At 41.5% G+C, this 20857-nt stretch overlaps 1 protein-coding gene across 5 annotated transcripts in view; it reads right to left on the bottom strand.

The window, feature by feature from the left end:
- CCDC170 (coiled-coil domain containing 170) overlaps positions 1-20857 on the bottom strand; it is a 106621-nt gene that overhangs the window by 27695 nt on the left and 58069 nt on the right. For 4 of the 5 annotated variants that reach the window (XM_025866337.2, XM_073894094.1, XM_025866338.2 and 1 more), the window contains 3 exons: positions 15193-15510; positions 7475-7675; positions 1070-1243 (listed from right to left, as the gene is read on the bottom strand). In XM_025866337.2, coding sequence (XP_025722122.1) covers positions 1070-1243; positions 7475-7675; positions 15193-15510 — 693 coding nt within the window. The remainder of the gene's footprint in view (positions 1-1069; positions 1244-7474; positions 7676-15192; positions 15511-20857) is intronic. The other variant, XM_073894095.1, reaches the window with a different exon arrangement.

Genomic DNA, 20857 nt, shown 5'->3' with positions numbered 1-20857 from the left:
ACTATTACAAGAACACATCTGTGTTTTGCTCTTTCACCAATGCCAATAATTATATAACTAATCATTATATTTTTATCCTTTTCATCCACTCATTCATTTATTTCATCTAAACTGTTTCTCCTCTTTTGAGTGAGTGGAAAATTAGCTCTTCTCCTCACTTTACTATCCAATGCAAGAGAGTTTATCCAGGGGCACCTGGGTGGCTCAGTCGTTAAGCGTCTGCCTTCAGCTCAGGTCACGATCCCAGGGTCCTGGGATCGAGCCCCACGTCGGGCTCCCTGCTCCGAGGGAAGCCTGCTTCTCCCTCTCCCACTGCCCCTGCTTGTGTTCCCTCTCTCGCTGTGTCTCTGTCAAATAAATAAATAAAATCTTTTAAAAAAGAGAGAGAGAGAGAGAGTTTATCCAGTTGGAGACTGCTACATGTTTCCCAGCTCCCCTCATCTCCCTTAAGAATAAACAGTGAGTTTCTTAGTGAGGGAAGTGGCTACCCAGAATAAAGACTACAGTTTCCAGCTTCCCTTGCAGCTAGTTTCAGCCATCAGAACCGTGGGATATAAATACAAGTTTACATAGAAAACTCTGGAAGCCTCCCGTCAAAAGACAGCTCACACATGCTCTTTTGCATCCCTCTTCTTCATCCCTTTCTTCTCCAAAATCTGTCTGGAACACAGACATGATGATTCTAGGTGCCATTTTAACCATCAGGATGTGGACCACCCTAGGGATGGGAGATTAATGAGCTGAAATCAGCTGGGCTCCTTGAAAACTTCACAGAGCAGACTTGCCACACTCAACCTGAGCCGTCTCCCTCCAGAAATTTATGTGAGGTGAGGGGGCCACTTCTAGTCATTTAAGTCACTTTTATTTGGGGTCTCTATTACTCACAGTCACACATAACCTTAGGTGATATACTTACCATCCCTCAAACTTGAAACAGAGATTCAAATTCTAAATATGTATTTGTATGTTTCCTAACTACAGTGGCAAATAGAAAGGAGGGGTACATTATTTTTCAGTATTTAAGTCTCTCTGCAATTCCTTTTCTCAAGCAAGTTTCAATATCCCCTACCTTTCTCTGTAAATTGTAGGCGATAGTCTTGTTTTCAATGACTGCGTTGCTCTCGAGACGGACCAGCTGCTCCGTGCGAGCTAAAACTACATCCAGACGCATGTCAAAGCCAAGTTCAGCAGCCATCTGGTCCAATTTCATTTTCTCTGAGAGCTGATCCAGAAATTTAAGATACTAAACCCAAGAACAAAAATTAAAATGAGACACAAAAACAAAATTAACAGGTGATCTCACAGGATCCCAAGCTTACAGATAGGTCTCATTAAACCCAGTCTGTAGCCCAGCCCAGGACCCCAGTGCCTGCTAATGAATTCCTGAACCACCCTGCCAGTTCCATGTCCTGCTTCTTGTCCAAATTCACTTGACTCTCCTTGTCAGTGATCTTGATGTTCAACCTAACATTAGACACTCTTCGTCACCCCACCGTGGGACAAATCTGGCACCATCCTGACTACATCCACATGTCTCTGTTTTGACTACTTGCCGATACCATGATGCCTCTTCCAGGTTAATCCAACCCCTGAGATCTACTCACTCACAAAACTTCCATGGCAATTTTTCCCACCTAAGTGGGCCCTGGCCTCAAATGTGAAAAAAAAAATTACAACAGTCACCATTCCAGTCACTCCAAAATCAAAGCTCTTGCCATACAAACACACTTGGACAATGTTTTTGCTTTTTTAAGTTAGAATCCTATACAAAAAAACATGTCTTTAAGAGTTTTTAATGTATCATACTTTAAGGAATAACATTGTAAAATAGAGCTATATCAAGGAAGTAAAGGTTCATATTTGAACAGGTTAGCATTACAAAACTGTTCTAGGATCTTCCTCCACTTGCTTTCCTTTTTCTTTCTTCCAAGTTTTAATTTAAATTCTAGTTAGTTAACATATAGTATAATATCGGTTTCAGGAGTAGAATTTAGTGATTCATCACTTACATACAACATTCAGTGCTCATCATAAGAGGTGCCCTCCCTAAAACCCATCACCCATCTAGCCCATTCCCTGCCCACCTCCCCTCCAGGAACCCTCAGTTTGTTCTCTATAATTAAGAGTCTGTTTTATGGTTTGCCTCTCTTTTTTTTCCCTTAATGTTCATTTGTTTTATTTCTTAAATTCCACATGAGTGAAATCATTTGGTATTTGCCTTTCTCTGACTGATTTATTTCACTTCACATAATACACTCTAGTTCTATCCATGTTGTTGCAAATGGCAAGATTTCATTCTTTTTTATGGCTGAGTAATACTCCATCACACACACACACACACACACACACACACACACACACACACACACACCCCACAACTTCTTTACCCGTTCATCAGTCAATGGACATCTGGGCTCTTTCCATAATTGGGTTATTGTTGATAATGCTGCTATAAACATCGGGGTGCATGTATCCCTTTGAATCAGTATTTTTTGTATCCTCCATTTGATTTCTGTGGTTTCTGGCCATGCCAGCCAGAGTGATGCTTGCTGGATGAGTGAACCAATCAATGACTTTTCTGCATCATCACTTCACGATTTGGGTTCTCTCTTTGAAACTTGCTTCACATTGCAGTAAGTACTCATCTATCTGGCATCTCTGAGGCAATTATATGTTTAAATAAGTATAATTTCCTGATGACTGAAGCATGCCAGTGTGAAGCCCAGAACTATCTATACTTTCAGTCATCAAGATGAAATTGTGAATATTTCCAAATTTTGCTGAATGGCATATCTAAAATTTAATCTCTTCTTTGGGAGGCACAGTCATAGCAAAATATTGCTTTTTGGCTGTGTTACAAGACCATGGGTTACTGTGTTATGCTATAAGACCATAGGTTGCTTCTTTTGTTCTCACATCATCAATTTGCCACTTCTTTTTTTTTTTTTTTTTTTTTTATTTGACAGAGAGAGACACAGACACGGTGAGAGAGGGAACACAAGCAGGGGGAGTAGGAGAGGGAGAAGCAGGCTTCCTGCTGAGCAGGGAGCCCACTGTGAGGCTCCATCCCAGGACCCCAGGACCATGACCCGAGCCGAAGGCAGACGCTTACCAACTGAGCCACCCAGGCGCCCATCAATTTGTCACTTCTTAATGCTGTATCAGGGGGCGCCTGGGTGGCTCAGTTGGTTAAGCGACTGCCTTCGGCTCAGGTCATGATCCTGGAGTCCCGGGATCGAGTCCCGCATCGGGCTCCCTGCTCGGCGGGGAGTCTGCTTCTCCCTCTGACCCTCTTCCCTCTCGTACTCTCTCTCTCTCATTCTCTCTCTCTCAAATAAATAAATAAAATCTTTAATGCTGTATCAGCTCTGCCCTTGGAATTACTCATTTTTTTTTTTTTTGAGAGAGAGTGAGTACACGAGTGGGGGGGAGGGGCAGAAGGAGAGGGAGAAAGAGAAACGTAAGTGGGCTCCACGCCCAGTGCGGAGCCCCACATGGGGCTCCAGTTCACGACCCTGAGATCATGACCTGAGCTGAAATCAAGAGTTGGATACTTAATAGACTAAACCACCCAGGCGCCCCTGGAATTACTCATTTCTAACATTTGTGAATGAAAGGAAAATAACTGCTATTGTTTGTTTTGTAAATAGAATCAGTACATTTCACATGGGGGTATAAAGCCTCTCTTGCTGTGTCTACAGGTGACCCATCCACTTAGCATGCAAAGATCTATAACAGGCAAAAAGGGATAAAGACAGGACAAAGCCAACACCCCACAGAACAAGTGCCCATTTCAAGGACCTCGGCTGTGCCTCAGAAAGCGAGGGTTACTCGAAGGATTTACTGTACAGCTTGTTTCTTTGAGTCACAGATTAGCCTAGATATCTTCTATTCAGTGTGAACCTCAATGACCTGTATCTAAATCTCAACTCTGTACAACTTAGATTTTCCTGTTTACACACCCATCCCCCTCACTAGGATGTGCATGTTGTAGGTGGTTATCTACAGAATAGTCACCGGGACGGAATCTGTTTACATAATTCGCTTTCATAACTGAGAGTTCTTTTCGCACAGTCTCAGCGAAAATTAATGAGTCATTACAATGAAAAAAAAAGGGAAGAGACAGCAATCTACCTAAAATTTTTGCCTTTTATTATGTTTCTTCATAATTTAAACACTATTTATTTAATTCTTCCCTAAGTGCTGGAGAAACCCAGAAAAAAAGAAAATAAAAATTTCCCCTGGCCTCAGGAATCTTGGAGTTGACAGGAGAAGATGAATTAAAAACTGAAGAAAGGGGCGGTGGGGGGGCGCGCCTGGGTGGGTCAGTCAGTTAAGCGTCCAACTCTTGGTTTCAGCTTAGGGTCATGGGATTGAGTCCCATGATGGGCTCGATGCTGACTCTCTCTCCCTCTCCCTCTGCCCCTCCCCCCTGCACACACGCTCTCTCTCAAATAAATAAATAAATCTTAAAAAAAAAAGTTAAGATAATAAACCTAAGTGCTGTGACAGACACAGACACATGTTGCCTGAAGGAAAACTAAGCCTCCAAGGGACTCCCAGAGGAAGTGATTATTGGAGCCAAGTCGTCAAGGGACAGCTACTACCAGGTGAAGGAGTTAAGGAGAACATTCTCTCAGAGAGAACAGCAATGTGCAATATGGGATGTTAAGGGGGCTCTCTCCCTCTCTTTTTTTTTTTTTTTTTTTTGCGCCAGGTAAGTGGGGTTTTTTTACAAATTTGAACATGGGTATCTTTGGACTCAATCCCCCCACACCCTTGCAGGGCCCTGTTGGTCCGCAGAGGCCTTCAGTTTGCCACCGTGGGCTGGAGAGATGGCAGGGTGATGGGAAGCCTGGAGGGGGTACCTAGCCAGGTCACACAATGCTCAGCCATGGTGAGAAGGAATCTGTAGCTGAGCCTAAGGGCCACGGAGAGCACCTGGCCAGTTTTAAGATGGAGAAAGGTAAGACTAGACATGCCTCTTATTAAGACCTCCCCAGCACAGTGGGGAGCTGTCAGGTTGCTTCTGGAGTCCGTGCAAATGACCATAATGCTCTGAGTCAAAGCACTACCACTAAATACAGAGTTGGGGGCAGAGGGTATTTGAGATATCTTAAGGAGATGGAAACTATAGTGTTTAGGAATTGCTTAAAAAGAGGGAAGCACTGGGGCATCTAAGTGGCTCAGTCATTAAGCGTCTGCCTTCGGCTCAGGTCATGATCCCGGGGTCCTGGATCGAGCCCCGTATCAGGCTCCCTGCTCGGCAGGAAGCCTGCTTCTCCCCCTCCCTCTCCCCCTGCTTGTGTTCCTGCTCTCGCTACCTCTCTCTGTCAAATAAATAAATAAAATCTTAAAAAAAAAAAAAAAAGAGGGAAGCATTATGGATGACTCTGGGGCTTTTGGCTTGGACACCTGGAGGCAGATGACCTGATCATCCCTGAGGCAGGAGGGGGCAAATCTGTGGAGAGGTGATCATTTCCATTTGGAATATGTTTAGTGCAAGGCATACGTGGGACATCTAGGTGGACAGTCCAGCAGTCAGGCTTCTTCCAATGCAACATATTGTATTCAGGGGCAACATGTCCTTTCAAACTTAAAATTTCAACAAACACACCTTTTTCAGATACCCTTCACCCTCCCCAATATCTCTAATCTACCCCTTCATTCATAAAACCACTACTTGGTCCAAACATTTATTAGCTTCCATTCTGCACTATTCTAAGAATCCCTCAGCTGGGCTCTCTGCCTTTAAGTCTCTAGGTCCTCAGAGCCAGTCTGCTTTCAGAGACTCAAAACCCTTTCTTTCTTTCACTTTCTTTTACTCTAAAACCTTCTACAGGGTCCTGTTACCCAAAGGATAAAGCCTTGGGAAATTAGCCTTCTCTATGCCAATTATTCCTACATGCTTGTAGAGTCTCGTCATGCCTCTGGCCTCACCACGCACCATGTTCAGTCTCCCCGTGCCCCACTGGTCTCCTGAGCAGTCTGGCACATCTCCATTCCCTCCTCCTTCCTGCTGTTCCCTGTACCCTGAATCCCTTCCCCACCTCTTCTGCCTGACAAATTCCTACTCATTCTTTAAAGCCTCTCATGAATGCCACCTCCTATGTGAAAAGGGCTCATTTCCTCACACAGAAATAGGAACTTTACCCAAGTTCCTGCTGAATTTTATACCTATTTCCATTAATTAATTACTGTGTCCTCATTTACCTGTCCCATCCACTTAGACTAGGATTTCCCACAGACCCCTTACACATCTTTGCCTAGCCAACCCTCAATGCAAGCAAGATGTTTCCTCGGCTTTTTTAAGTACAGAAAAATGAGCATGAACGAGTCTCCAGGGTGCGGATTTTTTAACCTAAGCGTGTTTTTCATGCCAAATTCCAACCCCATTTGTCCTTTTCTTCCCATGCAGACTCCTGGGACCCACAAACATGTACCTTCCCATTCCATCCAATAAAACCTTTCTTTGGTCCTCCTGCTACATGTCTTTTTCTCCCTGCTCATCAGACTTCCTAAGAATCTCTTTCTACATCTCTAGCCTTCCCCTCTCACTCACCTTTCAACCCAGTGCAAACTGGCCTCTGTTCACCACTCTACTAGAAGGGGGGGTCCCCTCCTCTTCTCACTCCATTCTCCTTCTTGCCCACGGGGCTAGCGCCATTAGCATTTCTGAGTCTGTCCCTACTGTAACTTCAGCTTCACAGGGACATCACGTCCTCTTTCCAAAACATCACAACACTCAAAGTCACTTATTAGGCTCCATATTCTACAAAGCAGAGAATAAAGAATCTTCCTAATCCAAATAAATCTAGTCTTCTCTCTTGCCACAACCCCATCAAGGGTGCAGTGTTGCAGCCAACTGGGAACAATCACTCTGCACTCTGACCTAACAATGCACCTACAAGCTTTCATGCCCTTGCTCAACCTGTTGGCCCTACAGGATCTGCTCACCTTCTCCACTAAAATCCAACTTCTCCTCCAAGGATGAACTGCATTATTCTCTCCCCTGTAAAAATCCTCCCCTTATCCAGAAGTCATCATTCCCTTCACTGAATTCCTACAGCATTTCATCAATCAATCCATCTCTTACAACACATACAGCTTCACCGTCACAGCAAATTACTAGAATGTCGGCCTCCTCTATTGAATGATGACCCTTTTATGATCAAGAGCCTTTTATGATCAAGGCTTTTATGAGATTTTATGATCAAGACCTGTGTGTTATTCATACCTTAGCCCTCAAATCATCAGGGTCTCATGTATGATGAGTTTAACTGGATTAATCTGACTCAAGAAAGCCCCCAAGAATGGGAAGATCCCCCAAAACAGTATCTGTTGTTCCTTGACATTTCCTTATTTCTCAGACGTAACCGTTCTACTGAAATACTATAAAATTCGGAATATTTTCAGGTAAAATTTTACACTGCAACAGATGTTTCTACCCATGGATATACCGTCAGGTTATTACTTTTTGTTTCTCAAAATTCAAGTGATCTCGCAAAACATCTCCAGAAACCAGCTCTCCCTCCAGGTGTGTCAGCTGACCCTGAAGAGTCTCCAACTTGTTTTCTGCTTTCTGGGCTCTCTGTAGAGCTTTCTGGTGAAACCCAGATTCATTTCCCAACTGTTCCACAAGCTCAGATATTCGGGCTTCAAGCTGGGAAACCATCTGGAAACAAAGAAACAGACAAGGATAAGCCTTGTTTTCAATGCAACAAAGTGTTAAAATCTAGTGCTCAGCCCAAGCAACATAACTATTTATAACACCAACTTCCAGATTCTTTGTAAAAATTAAATTAAAAAACAGGTAATTTGATAGCTGTCTTTGCCTCCCCTTGAAATAAACATGCATTCATTATCTAATAAAATATTTCTATTGGTATTTTTAATTTTTATATAATTCCTTAAACAGGTTACTTGAGAAATTTTATGGATCATATTGACTTACCCCTAAAACTGCCATTAATTTAGGAGTTTCAAAGCTTAGCTAGAAAAAAAAAAAGTTCAGACAGAAAATGCTTTTAAACCTATGTAAGTGTCATTCTCTGGAGAAACTCTTCCACCAGATATAGTAGTTTAAAGATTATACAGTGAGTTAGTTTTGATAGTAAATTTATCAGGAATTCAAGTGCATAAAGATAATTTTTCAAGCTTTTTTTAAATGTTCCATTGAATATTGGTTACTCATGCACCAAACTCCGGTGATGCTATTTCTGTGCTGTGTACTTAAGTAGTGATGTTATCATTTTAGCATTTGAGAGGTCAAATTTAACACAGCAACTCTACGTACAAGAAGGCAAGAGGATCTGATTGCTACCTCCTCTCCTACAAAATGAAATCACAGTTTCTCCATTAAAGGCCCCACTTCCCTCCACACACCCCTCACCTGCCCAATGCTTCCATCCCTTCCTGAAGTTTTTCTTTGTCCTGATATTCCTTTAATCAAGAACATTAGTTTACCAAACACCTCAGGTACGCTCTGAGAATAATCAAATTGATTCTACCAAATCCAGTTTTCATGAAACGCTGAATTCTATAAAAACACCAAGTTTGGGGTGATAAATTTGTTTTGTTTTGATGGTTTGTTTCAGAAGAGGGAAAGAAAAAAATAGATATTTACATAATACTCAGTACCATTCTTGCAAAACTGAAATAATTTGGGGCACCTGGGGGGTTCAGTCAGTTAAGCATCTGCCTTCGGCTCAGGTCCTGATCTCAGGGTCCCGGAATCGAGCCCCATGTCAGGCTCCCTGCTTAGAGGGGAGTCTGCTTATCCCTCCCCCTCTGCCCCTCCCCCCTGCTTGTGTGCTCTCTCTCTCTCTCAAATAAATAAAATAAAATCTTTAAAAATAATTTTTTTAAATTGAAATAACTTGATGGTTTTAGGTTTACAATTTCAGTTAAAAAAATTCTGCTTATCTATCAAAAACCATTTTGTTTTGTTTCTTTATGTAGGCTCCACGCCCAACACGGGGCTCAAACTCATGACCCTGAGGCTGCATGCTCTACCAACTAAGCCAGCCAGGCACTCCTATCAATAACCATTTTTAAAAGCAAGAAGACACTCAAGCCATCCTCAAATATTTTGAAAGCCTATTATATGGAAGAATAATAAGGTTTGTTCTGAGTTGCCCTCAGAGCTTAAGGACTAACAGATATAAATCAGAGAAATAATTCCACTTCAGTATAAGGAAGAATTTCTCCTGGTCCCCATAATTACAAAGTAATACATGCCCACTATAAAAGATTCATTAAGGATTTTATAAAGTATAAATAAGAAAAAGAAATAATCCCCACCCAGAGAGAACAACTATTAATGTTTTCAAATAGGGTGCCTATGTTGCTCAATCAGTTATGTCCGGCTCTTGATTTCAGCTCAGGTCATGATCTCAGGGTTGTGAGATCAAGCCTCACATTGGGTTCCATGCCGGGCATGGAGTCTGCTTAAGATTCTCTCTCTCTCTCTCTCTCTCCCTCCTGCTCTATATTTAAATCTATTTTTATGCACTGTTAAAACAGAGTTGAGATACTATATTTGCAATTTTATGTCTTTGTGTTTACCTCATATTTTAAGCATCTTCCCATGTCTGGCAGTGGATTCCCAGTCACTGGAGATGGTAAGAAATTGGCCAACCATGTGTAAACAGTGTTATGGAGTGGACTGAAGGGCTGCAATCAGGAATGTTATACTATTAGATCTCTAAATGCTCTAATCCTGTGCTTCCATGGCTCTCAAGGTCCCAGGCCTGTAATTCAATTAATTCTATACTGCTGTGGGTACTTGAAATCAACTATTTGATGGCAAGCTGCTTAGTACCACATCCAAGGAATTATATTCTCCAAGGAAATTTCAAATTTAATTACAGAGTAAGAGCCTCCGAGAACCTCAGGTCGTTATTTCCTACCATCGGCACTTACTGATAATAGGTGTGATCTTAATGCAAGAATCTTGGTACAATACACAAAGTAACTTACAAAACAACATCCATCAAACAACACCCCAAGATACTGACTTGGGGGAGGGGGGTGCCATTTACAGATATTACATTATCTGTATGTATTTCCCCGAAGAAAGCAATGCCTTCCATAGAGACTGATCAGTAAAGACTCCATTTTGAAGATGACCCCTCAGGCACCTACAGGAAGTTAAACCAAGGGAGTCTTAATGACCCTGAAGAAAGAAGAGGACATCTTGATGGAGACCGGACTGTGGCACGGGGTCTTCGGAGTCAAACAGTCCTGGTCTCGAGCGCCCATTCTACTCCTCACCAGCATGTGAACTGAAGCAAGTACTTTAACCTCTCTGAAACTCAGCATCTTTGCTTTGACGATCAGATGATAACTGAGATAATGTGAGTAGCACAGTATTGCACACCCAACTGAAGTTCAACACACTGCATTCATTCTGATCATCAGTATTACTACCCCAGTATGTTGGTTGAGTCGGTCCTAAGCTTTTGTCATAAAGAGTTAAAGGGGCCCTGCAGGAATTGTCCTGTGTCATGTTTCTCAAACCACTGGCAGCCCATAGAACCTGTTTTTCAACTGAAAATCTTTCTGGGAAGCACAAATACAGGACAATGTGCTAAATCAAAGGTGAAAGGGTTGCTCCTGGATCCTCACCCCGAGGGGACCCAAGAGGGTTGCACGGAACTTGAAGACTCAGCATAGTATAACTTTGTAAACCACTAGTATGGAGATGGCTGAACCATGCAGAACCTACAAACTGCCCTGACAAAAATTCTTGTGTCCAGAGAGGAGCAAACAGCTGAGAAGCTCTCCACATTCTAGGCGACAAAGAACGGAGCTTAGTTGGGTCTCGGTACATGTGACAGCACCTTTTTTTTTTCCAGAGCTAAATGTACATAGATTTATTCAAATAAATTAACATCCCGATCTGACTCGGTTCTTGGGAACATCAAATGGGTGCCTGGGTGAATATACGTGTCTTGCCAAAACTGTAAAGATGGGTTGTGTTTTTAACACCAAGAACTCCAAAGAATCAGTAATCTTTTTATTTTTTTTCTTCTTTTTCTTAGTATCATCTGTTAACATATCCCTGATATTCCATGGGACAAAATGTGCCAGGGATGGGAATGGGGGGGGTGGATTATAGTAAAGAAAACATACCTCATAAAATAAAAAGGCATGGAAGTAAATTATACTTCAACAACAAGCAGCCTGTTTTTTGGAAGTGAAGTCATAATGCCCTAAAAGAATTAATTCACTTGCCAAGGACAAGTAGTTGTTGATTTCACCAGAGAGGCACTTTTGCCCTAAGATTAAACCAAATGGAAGCACAAGAGTTCTAAACTGAGGAAGAGCCACTTGGGTCACTTAAGGACCAGTGCCTTTTGGACATAAAACTCTTTTCTCCTTATTCAAGCTATAACTTTTACTGAGGAAATATATAAACTATGTTGTCGGGAACCAGGAATAAAATATCAATCAAATTTTCCTTCCTTCTTATCCATTTGTTTGGGCAACCCTATTGACTGGCTGTCTCCACTCCCTCCACCTTTGTGCATGTCCACTTTTGCTACAGGTTAAATTGGGTCCTCCAACAAAGAGGTATGTTCAAGTCCCCCAGTACCTCAGAATGTGCCCTTATTTGGAAATTGAGTCTTTACAGACCTGGGCCCTAATGCAATACAACTGGTGTCCTTACAAAACAGGAAAAATGTGGACACAGAGACACACACAAATAGAAGGAAAATAATGTGAAGATACAGAGAGAATTCCATCCATAAGCCAAGGACTACATGAGGCTACCAGAAGCTAGGCGAAAAACCTGGAACAGATTCTCCCTTACAGCCTCGGAAGGAACCAATCCACCATGATTTTAGACTTCTAGCCTCCAGAACTAGGAGACAACACACCTCTATTGTTTAAGCCACCAAGTTAGTGGTACTTTGTTATGGCCATCCTAGGATATTACTACACTGTGATGCTGGGAGAACCAAAATCTCTACCTTTTCACTCTACCAGATGGCCCTGTCACCTGGAGTGGCCATGTAACATAATTTGGGGCAATGAAATGTCAGTGGGAGTCTGCCAAAATTTCTAGGTAAATGTTTGATTTAGTGTATTGTAGGATTAAGAAGAGAGCAGAATGATTAGATCAGATGAGGGAGTGGGGGGGGTGTGTGGAGCTCGCCTCAGGTCCTTTAGAGCATCAGGCTGGATCCCCACGGTTCCCAGAGAGCCACTGAACCAAGAAACACCCCAGCAGAGGAAATAAAGCCCTATGTGTGCCTAAAGAACAAAAGAGCTGTCTAGATAAACATTTCTGAGCTTGTATGAATTGTCTTTAACTTAAGAAATGACATAGAAATCAAACATGATCATGTCCTCTCTGTACATAATCATTTCTCATCCACAGGATTAGCAGTTAGGAAACATCTAAAAGTAAGAGAAAAATGTTTGCCTCAAAATTCCACACTAAATCTGAAAATGTCGCAACTTTCTGTCATTGTGCAAGACATCATTATTTCAAAAACACCTGTTACAAAGGTACTGAAATTTCAAGGCTAAATAACATCTACGCTCATTTAGAATTCCTAGGAACCCAACAGTAGGGCATTCCTCTAGGAGAGCGGTTTCCAACTGGCGATAATCTTACCCTCCAGGGACATTTGTCTGGCGGCATCTTTGGTTGTTACAAATTGAGGGAGGAAATGGTGCAACTGGTACCTAGTGGGCAGAAGCCAGAGATGCTGCTATATACCCTACAGCGTACAGAATGGGCCCACGACAAAGGATTATCCAGCCTGAAATGTCAATAGTGCCAAGCCTGAGAAACCCTACTCCCAAGATCTGGTAATGCTTTTAAAAAGAGAACTTGGTTTTGCTATAAGCAGAAAAGCAAGGAACAAGCAGAAATGACTTAGTGAAAAAGTGTGGGTGGTGTCCTGAATTCTACAGAGAATTGCAAACACAGGAGAGTCAAAATGAACAGCAACAAGGTAAACAAGAAAAGCAAGGTTCAGAAAGTAGGAGTCGACCTGAAACGGCGAATTTGCCAGGCCCCGCCTAAACCCACCCTTGGGCCTCCCCGTGGGTATTACTCAACCGCTGAGTGTGTGTTTAACCAAGGCAACTGTCCAGGGGTGCACAGCCTCCTCAACAAACAGATTCATCAATTTGTAAATCTCCCATTCTTCAGAAACATTTCTAAGACAATATATGAAATCCATTTTCTCCTAATTTTACTTGAAGATGAGTCACACAAGACCCCAGCTATATGCTTGATTTCAGGCTTTTAAATAGTGAGAACAGCTATTGAAAAAAAATTACAGGGTAGAAGAGGCAGACAAAAGCACTAAAAAGACTCTGAATCATTCTGATTTTTATGGGGGGCTGGGGAGAGGCATAGCCAGCTTAACCAATTTACATCATTTTGCTTTAGAAAATAAACATATACATCATGCTGACAATTTGATGCCATGTTTCACATGCTGAATTAAAACAATTTGAGGAAAACATTTGGGAAAACAGAAGAGGGAAGCAATAAAACAAAATGGTAAAGAACCATTAGCTACTGAAGTACATCGACTGCTAGTCAAGGTAAATAACTGACGGAAGTATTTCTCAGTCCTGGAAATAATTTTCTTCTCCAATCCAGTACCAATCACGAGAAAAACTGAGTTACTCTCAGAGACCTGCACATGTCACAGGATGACCATTTTATATCCACAAAGAGAATCTTACACTTGGACAAAAGGGTCACTTGGGCTGCTCCTAAGAACACACATGAATTTTGGAGAATGTTTTTTTAAGATTTATTTATTTATTTGAGAGAGAGAAAGAGTGAACGAGAGCAGGGAGGGGGGCAGAGGAAGAGGGAGAGAGAGCCTCAAGCAGACTCCATGCTGAGTGGGGAGCCCCACTCGGGGCTTGATCTCACAACCCTGAGATCACAACCTGAGCAGAAACCGACAGCCGGACGCCTAACCAGCTTCGCCACCCAGGCACCCCAAATTGTGGAGAATTTTTAAAGGGAACTGAAAATGTTTGATCATTAAAGGAAATTGTCAAATGCAATCATGAACTCTGAGTTAGTGATTTCTCTGGGTATTTTAGAAACATCAAAAGAGGGAAAAATTGGCATGAACTCATGGAAGAAACAGATCACAATGGAATTATACCTAGAATTTGGATATTGTTCACTTTAAAACCTCATTAATAAGGACTTCAATAATTTAGATTTGATGGTAATTTAAACAGAGTCAGGCTGAAGTTGACACAGCTAAGCAAAGCTATGTAGTAAAGGAGAATTGTTAATAGTATAAACAAGGTAACAAAATTCAACAATCCTCAGTCATATATGTGAATTAAAACATCTTTCTCCATGTGTTAAATAAGTCCCTTAAAAGACTGTTCAGGCACCATTACGAAGGAGGACAGAGAAGAAGAGAAGCAGGGGCAGCAAGGGTTAATATTTATCATCATTATTGGCCAGGTAGTGTGTTAAGGACTTCACAACCATTATTTTTCATTTAATGCTTTCAGCAAACAATAACCTTATGAAGCAGATACTCTTCCAGGTCTAGGAAATCTTGTCTGCAATTCCAAAACCCAAAAGCATCTGAAAACTGATGGCTTTTTCCATCACTCACTTACTGATAAAGCTTGACCTGACGGGATTTGGCAGCAAACCCTACCCCAAAGTGCCACGAAGCTTATGGTCCTGGTGCATTCCACATGATGGAGCCGCCACGGGCTTTGCTGCAGAACGATGAATGTGGTTGATTATGGGGTGCTGCCCCACACCCCACTGAGGAGGAATGTGGAAGAGCATTCTCTCCATTACCATTCTGTGTTACTATTTGACCTTTCAAAACCCTGAAAAATTCTGAATTCTAAAACACATCGGGCCCCGGCGGGTTCAGACAAGGGGTGTGGCCCCAGAGCCTCCCCTGTCCAGTGGATGAGAAAACACAATCTCAGAGGCTGTCATCTTAGGATCCTGCCCACGTCACACCTGGAGTGAGCGAATGTGCAGGAGAGACAGGATTGAGCACACGTAGCTCTGACTCCAGAACCCACATCGTAGTCAGCTGTCACTTAAGTGACTCTCCAGGCTGCCAAAGTATGCTATATAATTGAAAGTAATAAAAGCCACATTTAAATGATCCAGCAAATGACTGTCCTCAAGAATCTTACAAGCAGCCACCTCCCACTCACCCTTTTCCTGCTCTCTTCCTGGCTGGTCATTTCTCGGATCCTTTCCACAACGGCATCCTCCGTGGGCCCCGTCGTGTCCCCACTGCCTCTAAGCAAGGTGGCGACTTCCTCCCTAAATGAGGAGTACTGGCTTCTCGAGGCTGCAGCCGCATCCAGACTGGCCTCCAGACTCTTCTCCAACTCACAAGATCTTTTCTTCAAGAGGCTCAGCTCCTGCTTTGAAGCATCCCAGACCCGTTGGCCAGCAAGCAGCCTTTCTTGGAGGATCCTGACTTCCCTTTCAAGAACTCCTTTGGTCTCTACAGCACGGAGCAAGTCCTGAAAACAATTACAGACAGTGAAGACAGGAACCTTAGCAGCCACTGAGGGACGCTTGCATTTGCTTTTTATTTACCTTGCTTACAGACTTCATGGAGTGAGGGTTAATTCTTTACATTCCCTGTTTAACTGTAAGTTCCCCACCATCTTTTCCTAAAGTTATTGAATTGTAAAGGCGATGTCAGCTAACTGTAGGTGTCTAAGAAAGAGAAGGGATGTTAAACCAGAGCTAAGAAAAGGACACTGACCTATAAGCCTTTCCTGTGTGGACCTTGAGAAAGAATTAATAAAAACAAATTGCTGTCTAGCATGCTGGTAAAAGGCAATCCATAGATAGAAAATGTTTACAGAATTATCTGCTCTAAAGCTTGACATACATGGAAATTGATTCTGAATAAACAGTAAACTTTCAGAGTCCTACCTACTAAAAGCGTCCTATGCACTAAAAATTGTCTGAATAAAGATGCCTCCTTAATACTATTCTAAATAGAGTAGCGTTTTCATAAAAACATCATGGCATAAAGGAAAATCAGATCTTTCTTTCAACATTCATTTACTGTGTATCTCCTTGTCTCATAAAATGGATAGAACCTGAAAAAGAGAGACAGAAATATCAGCCATTCGGTGGGTGGGAGAATTAAAAGTAGAGGGAAATAGGATGCCTGGGTGGCTCAGTCACTGGGTGTCTGCCTTCGGCTCAGGTCATGATCCCAGGGTCCTGGGATCAAGCCCCACATCGGGCTCCCTGCTCCACAGGAAGCCTGCTTCTCCCTCTCCCCCTGCTTGTGTTCCCTCTCTCGCTGTATCTCTCTGTCAGATAAATAAATAAAATCTTTAAAAAAATAAAAAATAAAAGTAGAGGGAAATAAAGTACCACACTGAGAATAATAATTTGAAAGCATATAATGTGTATTGTTAGGTCCACAAAAATAAATGAAGGGCATAAGGGAGGCTACCTGTGCACCTGCTTCTATGTACTATAATCTAGAAGGATCCAAAGAGGCATAAAAGGGGCATCTTTAAAAGTGATTTAAAAAAAAAAGCAACTTGTTCACAGGGATTTCTAAAATACCCGAGTTCACATTAAATAAGAATAAACAACTTGTTAAACAGCACTGCTACAGTACTGCAGCCTAGGTAACTGGCAAAAAAATAAATAAATAAAATTTGTTATTTATTACAAATAGTATGTTAGGGTCAAAAGCAACAAAAAAGAAACACTATCTTTGAATAACAGATTCCATGTCTAAACAGGCCAGTAACATTTCAGGCTGTTAGTTAAAATGCCCTCATCCCTTTTGCACCAGAACTGAACTTCAGAAGGAATTTATCTCCACCAACAGCTTGGAGACAAGAAAGATGTTCCTTGAAATGCTACTTTTCTTTTCTTTTTAACCGATTAAATCTTTATTTTTGCAATTTCCTGTTCTTAGCAAGTAGAGAGAAAGACAAATACCCTGGGTGAAAGACAGGAAGACACTAAGACAACTGATTTTATGCCCGTGCAGCTTCTCTCAAGTACGCCAAGATAATCATCTGCAAAGTGTTTTTTTTAAAAAAAACCCTCATTTTAAAAGATGCACCCCCAATTTAGGCTTGCAAAAAACAGGTTATCATTGGTTATCACATATGCCTGCTTTTTAAAAAAATTTTTTATTAACATATAATGTATTATTTGTTTCAAGGGAACAGATCTGTGATTCATCAGTCTTACACAGAGGTTAAGAGTCTCTTATGGTTTGTCTCCCTCTCTGGTTTCATCTTGTTTCATTTTTCCTTCTCTTCTCCTATGATCCTCTGTCTTGTTTCTCAAATTCCTCATATCAGTGAGATCATACAATACTTGTCTTTCTCTGATTGACTTATTTCGCTTAGCATAATACCCTCTAGTTCCATCCACGTTGTTGCAAATGGCAAGATTTCATTTTTTTGATGGCTGCCTAATATTCTAGTGTGTGTGTGTGTGTGTGTGTGTGTGTGTGTACCACAACTTCTTTATCCATTCATCTGTTGATGGACATCTAAGCTCCTTCCATAGTTTGGCTATTGTGGACATTGCTGCTATAAACATTGAGGTGCACGGGCCCCTTCGGATCACTACATTTGTATCTTTGGGGTAAATCTCCAGTAGTGCAATTGCTGGGTCTACTTCTTTACTTTTTTTAAAAAAGAGAATATCTTACTTTTTTTTTCTTTCTGGTGATTTTTTTTAAATCAAGGAAGTCCCTGGCATCAATTTGAAATAAAAAGTCATTGAGTGTGGATAGGTCATTAAAGAAGACTGGCCTTTTCAGAAAAGTAATGGCTAAACTAATTGTGGAACCTATTTCATGAAATGCTTTGCTTCTCAAGGTCCTGGCAACAGCTTCATTTCCCCCTTCCCTTTCGATACCAGTCCTTTTTGTGGAGAAGCCCCACTGCTGCTAATTAAATTATGGCTCTTAAGGTAGAGTCAAGGACACTTTATCACAAATACAGTATTTTAACACTTCACAGATGTCTTTTTGGATAGTAATACAACAGCTACTCAATTCAGGTAACCAGTATCAGTACTGGTGATAATAAATTAGGCCCCTACTTTACTTAGAAATGACCGTCTAACATGCAGTTAGAAAACTGAAGGTCCCAAATTCAATGATGCAGAGATGAAAATTAATTCTAATCCCCTCCAAGCCCTAAAACATAGGATGTTTCCATAGAATATTCTATGGAAAGAAAACCCCTAATGCAAAAGAGGGGAGTTTCCATGACCCAGGGAGTGATATTTTTAACCACATACAAAAGGTCCTCAAAATACACACAAAAAAATATATCAACTGGCAGCTTACGCCAGGAGACCATTAAACCAGTTAAAATATTCCAGCTCTGAGGAATTTGTTCCAACCCCAATATCAGACTATTGTCTCCCTGCCCTCAAGACAAGAGCCCAAACAGTCCCCAACAAATCCAAAGCACAAAACTTTATGACTGGAGAAATCAGAAAACTGAATTTGTGGTCATAAAATACCGTGGCACGTGGCAGCAGGCCGGATTTCTTTTCTGGACCTGTTTCAGCCCAGTGAACTCTATGGTGTTTCTCACATGAAGTGCAGGCCTGGGGAGCCAGGGGCAAGGCCTTAGGGACGGCCCCTGCCTCAGCGCTCTGATTAAGTGCTTCAGGATTTAGGAGCACTGGGCTGATCTGCTGTAAACAGAAATCCTCAGACTACAAACGCAATTACCCACAGAGCTGGCAGAGCGCTGGAGTGGAGTCTGGTTGCATGGCTACCTCAAGGATCCACTCAAGTAATGTGACATCGGTATCACTGGCCAGGCCCTGGGGACTGCTGTCAGACCACACTGACACACAGAATAAGAAAGAGGTAGCACCCTCTGAGCAAAATCAGGGCTGACCTCCACAAAGCAAAACATTTGCAAAAGAGGACAGCCCCTAGAGAGACAGTGATAGGGATGACTTGTTTAACCAAATTCTTTTAACTTTTCATTTGTCCTACCAATGCAAGAAATGAATAATGACCCCTTCACAACCACTTTTAACAAAAGCACTTGTAAATAATATGACTAAGGCATTCGATTTACCTTCCCAATTATATGCATCTCTGTGTTAATTCCCAATTAAATGCATTATGTGATAAAACCATTCAAAGGTTTGTTTTTAAAATGCAATTGTTTCCTATTTTAGTGTTGCTAACTACCAAAAATACATGACTAATTATCATCCAAGTGGAGAACCTCTGGCTTGAGTTTAATTCATCCAACCTTAGAAGATTTTTGTAAAATGATGGGACGCCTGGGTGGCTCAGTCGGTTGGGTGTCTGCCTTCGGCTCAGGTCATGATCCCAGGGTCCTGGGATCAAGTCCCACATCGGGCTCCCTGCTTGGCAGGAAGCCTGCTTCTCCCTCTCCCACTCCCCCTGCTTGTGTTCCCTCTCTCGCTGTCTCTCTCTCTCTGTTGAAAAATAAATAAAAATCTTTAAAAAAAAATTTTTGTAAAATGAAAAACCAGTTGATTTTTTTTACCTACTGCATTTAAAATTAAGAAATAAACTCAGAAATTCTCCCCAAACATGTGCTCTTATACATTGTTGGTGGGAGTGTGGATAGGTGTAATTCTGGTATAAACATCTAACAAAATAGAATATGCACATACCCCATGGTCCTGCAATTCCAGTCCCAAGAATAGATCTGCAGGATAGATTACTGAATATGGAAAATGACGTATGTGCAAAGTTATTCCATTACAACTAGAGGGTATTATGCTAAGCAAAATAAGTCAATCACAGAAAGATAATAATCATATGATCTTACTGACATGTGGAATTTAAGACAAAACAGAGGATCATAGGGGAAGGAGAGGAAAAGATAAAACAAGACGAAACCAGAGAGGGAGAAAAACCATAAGAGACTCTTAATCATAGGAAACAAACTGAGGGTTGTTGGAGAGGAGAGGGGTGGCGGGATGGGGTAACTGGGGGATGGACATTAAGAAGGGCATGTGATGTAATGGGCATGGGGTATTATATAAGACTGATGAATCACAGACCTGTACCTCTGAAACCAATAATACTCTATATGTTAATTAATCGAATTAAAATTTAAAAAAATTTTTTTAAAGTTATTCCATTACAATACAGCAAAAGATTAGGTACTACACAAATATTCACTGATATGTGACCAGTTAAACAAATATGAGACATCTGTACCATAGAACATATGTAGTTCCTAAAAAGAACTGAGGAAATTTTTTATGTACTGATATGGAAGACTCTCCAAGATACAGTCAGTGAAAAAAGTAAGGTACCTAACCATGTGTCTAGCGCCATTGTACTTACATAAAAAGAGCATCTCTCTAGAACTAAGCACAAGCGACTGCCAGTTCTGATCATCTCTAGAGAAGGGACCTGTAGCTGGGGACTAGAAATGGAAGGAAGATATGATAGAACAGAGACAACTATGAAAACAACCAGGAAATTCTGGTCCATTTAAAGTGCTGAGTCAATAGTGATAGGAACACACACACAGACATACACACCCCTTAGGCTGTCCCAGTGACACCATCAACCTTGGAAAATAATAAAAATTCAGTGTAAGTTTGAAATTCTCATTATTGACAAACACAATACAAGTTGACAATGAATTTAGCTGCCCGTGAGGCCACTGTGTTCTGGGCTTCACTATAGTACTGCAAACGCTCCGCTCTGAACTGGTCAGATTGTGCCTGGAGGACCATGGACAGTTCCCAGCTGGAACTTTTAAGAGGGACATTGTCAAAATGGAATGGGTTCAGCATCACATGCTAGCATTACACCCAGAATAAAAACATTTATGTAATTGTGCTATTTAAAAT

Source organism: Callorhinus ursinus, unplaced genomic scaffold (genome assembly GCF_003265705.2).
Source record: "Callorhinus ursinus isolate GAN/ISIS: 27379988/994484 unplaced genomic scaffold, GSC_fseal_2.0 scaffold6, whole genome shotgun sequence".
Lineage (NCBI taxonomy): Eukaryota > Metazoa > Chordata > Mammalia > Carnivora > Otariidae > Callorhinus > Callorhinus ursinus.
This window is presented reverse-complemented; position numbering and strand designations above follow the sequence as displayed.